Below are 11,518 nucleotides of genomic sequence, written 5' to 3' on the forward strand. Positions count from 1 at the left end.
GCTGCATATGACATCTCAGCCTTTCTTACCATCAGTTGTTGTTATAAAAAAGTGCAAATTACAGGTTATTAAGTTCTTTTTAATTTAAGAAAATGTGATGATATTATCGGTTATCAGAATGGTGAGGGAAAAATCCATATGGTGCATAATGAACAGACTCATTTCTGTTTTAGCAACAACAGTTGAAGTGAACACGTACTAAATAATGAAAAACAAATTAAAGAAACATAAGATATGAGAGAAATAATATAAATGTGTATTACTAAATCTCTATAGAGTGATAATGATATAAATTACAATCAAGCTGATGAAAATACATTTCTGAATTGGGCACTCAAGGCAAAGGCTCAGACCATGTAATGAATGAAACAAATGCATAAACTTACAAGGCCCCTCTGTTGTAGGACACAGTCAGAGATGTTTGGTTACATGGAAAAAAGAATATTTTCAGATGACTTGATAATTTGTTCTTTAAATCAGACAGACAAACTTCAGTTGCATGATATATCATAACAGAAAATAAAATGAAATGTAAATTTTTAACTTATACAAAAAAGAAAATAAGTAAATATATTGACATGGAATTACAAGGTTAAGTTATGTTAACATTGTCATTTTTAAGGTGCTCAGAAACAAAGACAACATGGAATGAACTTAATTACATAAAGGAGGAAGGAGAAAAACGTTGAAATGTGACAAGGAAAAAAGCCACTACTGCTAGTAAGTACTATTAACTGTAAACGATGGGAAAAATTAGTCTTTTTGCTGAATTGAATCTTTGAATATCGTTCAATAAAATTAACTAATCTTTTTTGAGTCATTTCGTTCATTTGAACTAGGCTGGTTATTGCAGCGCTGCAGCCCTCTAGTGGGCGATGTGAAAAACACAGAAGGCTGCCTGGTTTGCTTCAGTATAATGCACAAATTTACTTCTTGATCATTCTCTATCATGTTGCCACAACCAATTTCAAACCATGTAAAAACCACAGAAATATGATGTCAATAATGAATTGCCACTACTCTGGCTAAATCCATCCATTTTCACAAATGAGTATACAACCACACCAGCCATATATATACACAGTAAGAATTACTATCATTATATCTCTTAAGTGGTCATTCATACAGCAGCCTAACGTCCCTATCCATGAGTAAAATCTATTTAATAACATCAGATTTACGGGGAATATATTGAAGTAATAAGCTTGACACACTATATAAATAAACACACTCTTATTAAAATTCAACAAATTTAATAAAGATCTGGATAGGGCCATCAAGTTCTTAAAAGAACTCCAGCACAGAGGGGGGAACAAAGAAATATAAACACATAATCAAAACGCAGCAGTTTGGCAGGTCTGGATGCAGAATAAGCCACATCAGGTGTGGATTCTGCAGACAGAGAGAAACAAACATGAGCACGTCGCTCTCAAACACTGCCAGGTTGTTCAGTAGTCAAGAGCTTTGAAACAACAGCACGGATCAGCTGTTAGCTGTAAACACACCGCAGCACTTTGTGGTTGTGTTAAGGGTGTGTTAATATTTTAATGACTGGGTCCGTTAAGGTAATTCGGCTCCTGGTAGAACCTGCCAGGGTACTGAAGTGGACCGGACCAAGAATAACTCTCATCAGCTGTTAGCTGTAAACACTAGCAGCACTAACGTTGCAGTATGGCTGTGTTAACGCTATAGCACATCATCACTGCACTGTAAAGACATTATGCTTTATTAAATGTCATATAGGCTAATTAACAAACTATCCATCTAATGTCACTCAAGTGACTGTTACGTGACAACCGGCTTGCCTTATTCTCCAGCGCTGGCAGTAACTCAGCCTGCCGAATGAACGAAAGACCAAAGACTAACCCATGTTAGTGGGGAACTAAATGGTAATTCCTGCTCCACAACTCAAATCCAGAGAACCACAGGGAGGCCTATGAGTGGCGAACTAATCAATTCTGTTTCCATAGCTGATGGAGCCCATGCAGCTGTCGTGTGACAAGTAAACGTAGTCCAAAATCATTCACGCATGCATGAAAATGAACAAATTTCTCACTGAGACTACATGTTCCTCCCTAGTCATGTAAAAGATTAGGTCAAATGAATGAAAGGTTCACTGAAAAATACAACACTATTAACCTCAAGTTGTTATGCCTCGTTAAATACACATTCATGAAGTCAAACATCTTACCGGTAACTGCAGTAATGTTCACTCCACTGCTTCTGACGTTCTCAAACACAGAGAAGAGAGTGAATGTGTATTCAGTTGCAGCAGTGAGAGATGAGACTGTGTGAGTTACTGGTCCATCTCCATCTGGTGCAGTGATGTTGATCTCTGCACCATTAAACTGGAGAATATAGCTGATGATGTTGTTCACTTTATTCCACTGCAGAGTGATACTGGTCTCATTTTGGGCTGTTGATTTGAAGTTAGGAGCTGAGACAGAAGAAGAAGTGAATGAATTTATCAACGAACGACTTTGTGTGAAAAGAACCTGATTTTTGATACTGAGAAAGCGCTACACACTGACAAGACTTTTCATTCATCAGGTGTTTGATTTCACACTTTAGTGCATCATGTTGACATATAATAAAAGTGCTGCACGGGTGTAAAAGATTAATTGAACTTTTGAAATTTTACAGCCTTTAATGGCACTCCCTCCTGCCTTTCTCCCTCTCAGCCCTTTTTTTTTCTCTCGTTGTCCTGTGCATTTTTTCCCCACATTGCTCGGCCACGCACACTCATGCACTGACTGAACGCTGTGATCACTTGCACACAAGACAATATGCTTCACTAATGGACCAATGAGCAAACACTATTTGCAAGTAGTATGGGAGTTGTGGTGTCTTAGTGTCACACTGCAATTTTTTTTTTATTTCAGATGCCTTTTTACAAGACTACAATTTTTCAACACGGCAAAGTCGCTAGTTGGAGTGACTGGGTTACCCGCCACAGCCAATTGCACTTGTCAGGTCGGTGGGTGTTAATGTCAAGCTCTGCTGATGAGAAACATTTAAGTAAGCTATAGATAGTTAATGTTTTGTATAATGAAAGTTTTTATGGTATTTGTTGTTTTTCTTAATTTCAATAGAAGATTTCTGCAATGAGAGTTTTCATTTTATTTGACTTGATTTTTGTTGTTTTGTGTCTGAGAACATTTTTATAGAACACAAACATTTACCTTACAGACAAGAAAGTAATTTGATTAGGAATGTAGCTTTTAAAAACTGTGCAGGTTACAACAGGATCACTAGATGTCCACAGGTTTATCTGCTGTATATAACCTTCTGAACAGCATTTTGCAGAAGAACAGTAAAAATGACCATTCTTGTTTCTGCTTTAACAGACTTGCCCATGTACACAAATCTAAATTCATAGTGAATCTGATGTTAAATATAGTGTATTTGCTAATAATATATAACTAAGTTGACTTAATGCAACAATGAATCTCTAAACAGTATGTGAGTAGAAATAAGATGCATTACTTGTTGAGTAACAGATGAACGGGAAAGTGAGGGAGCAGTTATCATCTGACCACCGTCCTGAGTTACTGAGTGCTGTGGTGACACACTGCCCTGTGCTGTCTGGTTGCCCACCGTCCCAGTATTGAAACAGCACGGTGCTCCCATCAGACCACAGTCGTTCCAAGTGCAGACCGATCCACATATCATCCCCAGCTGCCAGCTTTGTGATGACGTCGTTTTCTGCCTGATTTCGTATGCTGTGATAGAAGCAGTAGCAAATACACATCAAGAGTGAGTGGAGTATATCTTAAGATGTTTAGCATAAATGATAAAAAAAATTAGAAACTGCATTGCATTGTTAATGATTGTTGGGAAATGTAATATCGTAGCTTATGTGATTTTTAAGAATTTGGTAATATGTCAACGTAGCTGTTAATTAACATCTTATAAAATCAGTGCAATATAATTGTAATTGCAGAAAATTGTTTCTCCCTACATTTAATCTTTTATGCATGTTCTTCTATTATTACTATTATTGTTTATGTCCAGGGGCAGACTGGAAGTTCAGGAAGAGTCCCAAATGGCCGGTCCATTTCAGGCCGAACCGGCCGCAGGTCAAGGGTTTTTATTTTGTCTTACTTTATGATCTGCAACCTGGCAGGATGGCCTGTCCATGTTGAACTTCCAGTGACCAGTATGAGGGAGTGTGTGAGCGATAACACCAAATTTAACACACCTGCTCCCCATTCAAACCTGAGACCTTGTAACAATAACAAGTCACATGACACCGTGGAGGGAAAATGGCTAATTGGTTAATGGCTAATTTAGGTAAGAACTGTGAGATTGTTTTGTGTTTTCCTTTCCTTTCCTTCCTCTCCTCTCCTTGAATGTTCATTTAAGGCCGGGAGAGGATAACTGTTCCCCAAAACATAGAAACGTAGACTGTGTATTATGCATCCCTTTGCTCTGGCCAGACGCCCGAAGCTGCCCTAGGTGGCAGATCTCTGGACCAGTTGATTTTGTGTTGTAGTACTTCTTTGTTATTCTCTTTTATCAATAAATTCTTCAAAGACAACGGTTTGTTGAACTCAATTATTTGCTTAATCCCTCATCAGCACTATACAATTTTAACGACAATAATCGCATTAAAACTAAGGTATAATACTATTACTAATACTGGTTGTAATCATCATCATACTACGTTACTCCAAGTACCTTATAGTCACAAAACTAAGGATGAAATACACATAATTGGGCAATAGGGAAAGCAATTTAAAAAATAAAAAACACAGGAAGTGAAGTATTCACATGACAAAAAGGATCAAGTAAAAGATTTTGACAGATTTTCCAGTCCATTTGGGATTCAAACAACTGTCACAATATTGAACAAGCTGAATTTCATCAACAGAACAGATAGTAGTTGTTAAGTAGTTGGTTCAGTACTGAACTATTGTATGTGTTGGAGTCTTCATCAGTGCACACTGTACCTGGCTAGATCGACGTAATTCTCCCTGCAGTATCTCTGAGCTTCAGTCCAATTAAAAGGTGTGTCGACTTTTACAAAGGATGATGTGCCATTTACTGAACCTGGAAATATAAGAAAAGTTATTAACAATGTGCTATGCAGAAGATCTATTTAGTTTTTTGTTCATTCTTACGCTATAAGAAAACTCACCGTTGTAGCACACAGAGTAGAACTGGATGTTGCAATTAACATTCCACCACTTTCCATTGTAGTAATCTATATAGTCAGAATACTTGTAGTTTTGAAGTATCACGCAGTTCTGTTGTCCATTAGGATTCATGGGACGTCCAGGAGCCCAGTTTCTAAACCCTGTCTCTCCTTCACCATAGAAGCTGCTGTTACTCAGGGACCATCTCCAGTTGTCATCATAGAGACCTATCCAAGCTTTTCCTGTTCAAACAGATGTTCATTATATAACAGCTGGAATTAAAAAACCTGCTGAGCTGACCTAAAATGTAAATAACTTCAACATCCCTTAAATTAAGTATCTCCCCTTTGAAGTTCTTTCACATTCCATAATATCATATTTTAGAATTTTAGTATTAATAGTAACATAATAGGACGTTTATCAAAAACATGGGTGTTGTGTTTGTATATGATTATACAGTATATATATATATATATATATATATACATACAGTATATACTGTATATACATAAAATATATATATATATACACACAGTATATATATATTTTATGTGTATGTTCTGTGTATGTTTCCAATATTGAGAACTTACCTCTGTAGCTTGGTGTGGTGCTGAGTATAGCATAGGTGTCAGTTATGGTTTCTACGGTGGCCAGGTCAGTGTGGACCTGTCTGCAGAAGCTCTGAGCTTCGGTCCAGTTCAGTGGTGTACTCACAAAGTTGTACTGACGAGTTCCTAAAACAAAGCATATTCAGTTTTTTATTACTCACTTTTTAATAAAGCAGGTAGACTCGTTTAGTTTAGCTGCACTGTGGGGTTTTACGATACATTTTCCTTGGTGAGATTTTTTGTATGCTAGCATTATATCACTGTATCATGCTACTACAGAGCATGGAAACAATTAGTGCTCTGTGACGTGCTGGATTTAATGTTTAGTGCCTTAACACTTTGTCTATCATCTTAAACTGGATCAAGTTTCAGCCTGTCTCAGTAAATGTTTTCACTGTTTACCACTGACAAAAAAATTTTCAACTACCAAAATTTTTTGTCTCAATTTTGCAGAAATACTTACTGTATATGCAGTACTGAGTCAGATATGTTTTAAATAAGATGTTTTGACTACATGGAAAGAAGAATATTCTAAGATATATTGATAATTTGTTAATATCTCTTGAAAATCAGACAGACAACTTAAGTTTCATCATAACTGAAAAAAAGTTAACAAAAATATAAGGTAATTTTATGTTAACATTTTCCTTTTAAAGAAAGAAGAAAAAACAAGAAACAAAGACAACATGAAGTTAACTTAATTACATGAAGAAGGAAAAAGGAAAATGTTCAAATGTAACAAGATTAAAAAATACTGCTGGTAAATATAACTAACTTTCCAATAGCTTCTCATGTTGCAAGATGAAAATGCTATTCCCGGTTAAATACACATTAATGAAGTTATCTTACCAGTAACTGCAGTAATTTTTACTCCACTGCTTCTGACGTTCTCAAACACAGAGTAGAGAGTGAATGTGTATTCAGTTCCAGCAGTGAGAGATGAGACTGTGTGAGTTACTGGTCCATCTCCATCTGGTGCAGTGATGTTGATCTCTGCATCATTAAACAGGAGAATAAAGCTGATGTTGTTGTTCACTTTATTCCACTGCAGAGTGATACTGGTCTCATCTTGTCCTATTGATCTGAAGCTTTCTGCGTTTGGAGGAGCTGAGAAAGACACATAGAGCAGTTAAACACGTATTAAGTAAAAGTCAGTAAAAGTGAAAATGTTCCCTCTGACAGTTAAAGATGGTTTATTTTGTATCTTCACATAAATACAAACTAAAGCTGTTTGTCAGGAACAGAGCGAGTGAAAAAATTCTTTGTATTATTAAGAATGTTTTGTTTTCTGGGTCCAGATGTCACATTCTGTAGTCATATCCATCACACTTTATATCACAACAGAGATGTACTCCACTATAAATGAATAATTACAATGCACCAAAAGTTTAAAAATAAATTATTCTTAATGTAAAAAAATATTTTACAGTGTTGGCCAAAACATTGCTGAGTTAAATTAACATGTAATGAAGTGCATGTTGTTAAGTAGCACATTCCTTTAATGAATATTATACCCAGTAGATACGTCTTAGTTTTACACTGGTGCTCTGAAAAGCAGATGATGGCTCGCTAAGCAGATACAGAGCATAGAAATAAAGTGACATATATTACCGGTAACTGCAGTAATGTTTACTCCACTGCTTCTGACGTTCTCAAACACAGAGAAGAGAGTGAATGTGTATTCAGTTGCAGCAGTGAGAGATGAGACTGTGTGAGTTACTGGTCCATCTCCATCTGGTGCAGTGATGTTGATCTCTGCATCATTAAACTGGAGAATAAAGCTGAAGTTGTTGTTCACTTTATTCCACTGCAGAGTGATACTGGTCTCATCTTGTCCTATTGATCTGAAGTCTTCTGTTTTTGGAGGAGCTGAAACAGAAGAAAAGAAGGGAATGAATTTATCAATGAACGACTTTGTGTGAAAAGAACCTGATTTTTGATACTGAGAAAGCGCTACACACTGACAAGACTTTTCATTCATCAGGTGTTTGATTTCACACTTTAGTGCATATGTGACATATAATAAAAGTGCTGCACGGCTGTTTTTGGAGGAGCTGAGACAGAAGAAGAGAAGTGAATGAATTTATCCACAAACAACTTTGCATGAAAGTGGATTTACACAGCTCCGATTTAATGAGAAGCTGCAGTCTCGATCCATTAGTCACTGTATGTTTACAGCTAAACTGAGGCTTATTGTTGACTGGGGCTGCTCATAACTATTATTTTTCAAATCGATTAATCTACTGACAACTTTTTTTGTATTCTAAAGAATAAAAATGTAGCCTATTACTAATTTAATTAATTAATTAACAATTTATCCAAAATAAATATCACAAACATGTCTAATTAATAAATCAATATTTTATTCAATAATTATGATGCACATTAGAATAATATTTGAAGCATATCTTAAAATGAATCACTGATGTGTTGTGATAATGATAACAATAACAGGCTATTTTATTTAAAACTTTAAATGTTTCTGACATCAATTTAGTAATATGTAGTATATAATCATACGCAAATGTATTTCTGTATCAGTGTGCGGAAAAGAAAAACTGAAAGGATTCACAGACACAGTCACAGATTGTCTGTAATGTTAGTTTCAGCTGTTTTCTTGCTGATATGTGGCTGTTAAATAAAGCAGCAAAAAGATGCATTACTTGTTGAGTAACAGATGAACGGGAAAGTGAGGGAGCAGTTATCATCTGACCACAGTCCTGAGTTTCTGAATGCTGTGGTGACACACTGCCCTGCGCTGTCTGGTTGCCCACTGGCCCAGTACTGAAGCGGATAGGTGCTCCCATCAGACCACAGTCGTTCCCAGTGCAGACCGATCCACACAGAGTCAGCACCTGTCAGCTTTGTGATGACGTAATTTTCTGCCCGATTTCGTATGCTGTGAGGGAACAACCGCATTTACACATCAAGGGTGAGTATAACTGATGAGGTAAAATGCAAAGTCAAAAAAACTTTTGACAGTGCAGTGCATTGTTAGTGATTGTTGGGAAATATTATATTGTGGCTGTCATGACACACCGGGTTGAAAGTATAACAAAGTAATTTATTTTAACAACAGATAACCAATACATTTTGTAATAAATCAGGAATGTAAAAACAAAGCATGTCTGAAAATCAGTAAAGTCAGGAGTGAAAGATGAAAGTATGGTGTATGAGGTGGTGTTGAGGGGTAGAAATAAAACAACGGAGAACTCAAAACGGCCTCAGCCACATCCATGGAGTGAGGTGCCTCTGCGCTGATGGGGAAAGGAGAGACTTCGACACTGCATTACTGCCATGCTTAAGTAATCGGCACATTCTGGGGCCTTGAGGCAGTTTTGGGGGGGAGCCAACAGGGGCCCCTGTAACACAGACCTTGGACCCCACTATGGCCCCACTCTGAAAGAAAAGTCTACAACAATCATAGTAACATATCTTCCTTCAGACGATATGGCACTGATGCGAAAGGCAATTTTTTCAATTAAATTTTATTTATATAGCGCTAAATCACAACAACAGTTATCTCACAGCGCTTTTCATAAAAGAGCAGGTCTAGACCGTACTCTGTGATGATATTTACAGAAGCCCAACAATTCCCACCAAGAGCAAGCGCTAGGCGACAGAGGTAAGGAAAAACTTCCTTTTAAGAGGCAGAAACCTCGAGCAGAACCATGGCTCAGGGTGGGCGGCCATCTGCCTCAACCGGTTGGGGGTGAAGGAGAGAGAGAGAGAGAGAGAGAGAGAGAGAGAGCGAGAGAGAGCGAGAGAGCAGGAACACGGGGGCAGCAGGTGACTCTCAACCACAGTAGTTAGCTATCTAGCTTCTTTAATACACTTAAGCTTCCTACCTTCAGAGTTTTGTAATTAGGTGAAAGCCACTCTGTCATTTCATTACCTCTGTATCATTTCATATTTTATGTAATTGTTAGCCAACACCAGTGCTTAGGCATGAGCAGTGAAAATACAGGATTAGTTATTAGATACAGTTTCTGTTTTCCTAGCAAAAGTTATAGTGGGATACAAATTATTTCAGACTGTACAGACATAAAATGAATCCCCCCTTTATAATGCACAGATGAGGGCCTACAATCAAGTATTTCATTTTGTGTATACTTCAGGACTAATAACGGGGGTGAATATGGAGATGTTTGTTGTTTCCTTGCAAAAGTTATAGTGGGAAAAATATAAACTATACAAACAAATATACAAAATATAAACTGGGATCCTGAGAATGTCTAGTACACTCGAGCTTATACTGTTCATTAAGCTTTACAAAGAAGTGTGCATCAAAGAATGTTCTGTAACTTCAGTTACAATTAACAGGAAGGTTTTTTTGAATAATGTAATTTATTAAAACTATAGCTACTTAGTTACTGAAAAGATCCTGTTACTAAAACAAATAACTGTAAGTTACCGAAACATACAAAAATATTACATTATATACTAAACAAGGCAAAAACCACCTCAAGCGAGTGTAAAAACTTTTTTGTGAAATTGAGGATTTTTTTCGAATGTTGCCGTTTCCATCAGCCTTTTCTAATGCGAGACTTCAAAATGCGCATTAGAAACCGTTGACGGAAACATGGCTAATGTCTCTTCTCGGTCCTTTCTCACTCTACACGGACTCACAGAGACACCTCCTGGTGAAGTGACGGTAACAACAACAGCACAGACATCCATACCAAATGTCTGTTTGTAAACACAACATCTCCCCTGTTACCCAAAGAAATACTTCTCACTCAGTTAAACTAACCTTAGCACTAGTGGTAAACATTTCCTTATAATAGGTGACTTATATCTCAAAGCTCAAGCGAGTTCACAGCAGGATTTATTATTTATTATTTATTCATATGGAATAAATATAGTCCCAAATGTTTTGTACTCGTGAAAATGTTTTGTAGCTGTGTGAAAATGCTTTGTACTCTACAGTTACAAAACAAACCTACAGTTACAAAACAAATCTGCAGTTACAAGTACTTTTGTCATTGTCATTTGACACGTTCAACTGAATAGCCAATGGGAATGCTCAGGTTAACATGTCATTTGACTATCCAATCACTATTGACTATTGCCGGCTGAGCAGGCTAACTTCCGGTTTAGCGCTCCGCTAATGTAAATGGGGGTAAAATTGTATATGTGCTGCTGGTGTAGCCTTTTCAAATGTTAACGACCGAATGGATTACATTCTGATAGCGAAACAAGTCATTTCGCTCGGGTTGCGACAGTCAAATACACTCACCTAAAGGATTATTAGGAACACCATACTAATACTGTGTTTGACCCCCTTTCGCCTTCAGAACTGCCTTAATTCTACGTGGCATTGATTCAACAAGGTGCTGAAAGCATTCTTTAGAAATGTTGGCCCATATTGATAGGATAGCATCTTGCAGTTGATGGAGATTTGTGGGATGCACATCCAGGGCACGAAGCTCCCGTTCCACCACATCCCAAAGATGCTCTATTGGGTTGAGATCTGGTGACTGTGGGGGCCATTTTAGTACAGTGAACTCATTGTCATGTTCAAGAAACCAATTTGAAATGATTGGAGCTTTGTGACATGGTGCATTATCCTGCTGGAAGTAGCCATCAGAGGATGGGTACATGGTGGCCATAAAGGGATGGACATGGTCAGAAACAATGCTCAGGTAGGCCGTGGCATTTAAACCGTGCCCAATTGGCACTAAGGGGCCTAAAGTGTGCCAAGAAAACATCCCCCACACCATTACACCACCACCAGCAGCCTGCACAGTGGTAACAAGGCCTGATGGATCC

General features: G+C 37.4%; 1 protein-coding gene and 1 long non-coding RNA gene across 3 annotated transcripts in view; both read right to left on the minus strand.

Moving 5' to 3' along the window:
• The window catches only part of LOC123981208, a 3,311-nt gene extending 887 nt beyond the window's left edge, over positions 1–2,424 (minus strand). For both annotated transcript variants that reach the window (XR_006827703.1, XR_006827702.1), the window contains exons 1-2: positions 2,192–2,424; positions 387–395 (exon numbers count right to left, since the gene is read on the minus strand). This is a non-coding gene — a long non-coding RNA (uncharacterized LOC123981208). The remainder of the gene's footprint in view (positions 1–386; positions 396–2,191) is intronic.
• Positions 2,425–3,451: 1,027 nt separating this feature from the next.
• LOC123980804 (C-type mannose receptor 2-like) overlaps positions 3,452–11,518 on the minus strand; it is a 24,104-nt gene continuing 16,037 nt past the window's right edge. The window contains exons 6-12 of the mRNA XM_046065356.1: positions 8,410–8,645; positions 7,358–7,615; positions 6,596–6,853; positions 5,729–5,872; positions 5,141–5,380; positions 4,953–5,052; positions 3,452–3,722 (exon numbers count right to left, since the gene is read on the minus strand). Of these exons, the coding sequence (XP_045921312.1) occupies positions 3,452–3,722; positions 4,953–5,052; positions 5,141–5,380; positions 5,729–5,872; positions 6,596–6,853; positions 7,358–7,615; positions 8,410–8,645 (1,507 nt within the window). The remainder of the gene's footprint in view (positions 3,723–4,952; positions 5,053–5,140; positions 5,381–5,728; positions 5,873–6,595; positions 6,854–7,357; positions 7,616–8,409; positions 8,646–11,518) is intronic.

The sequence above is a fragment of the Micropterus dolomieu genome, linkage group LG12 (assembly GCF_021292245.1).
Source record: "Micropterus dolomieu isolate WLL.071019.BEF.003 ecotype Adirondacks linkage group LG12, ASM2129224v1, whole genome shotgun sequence".
NCBI classification, from domain to species: Eukaryota; Metazoa; Chordata; class Actinopteri; order Centrarchiformes; family Centrarchidae; genus Micropterus; species Micropterus dolomieu.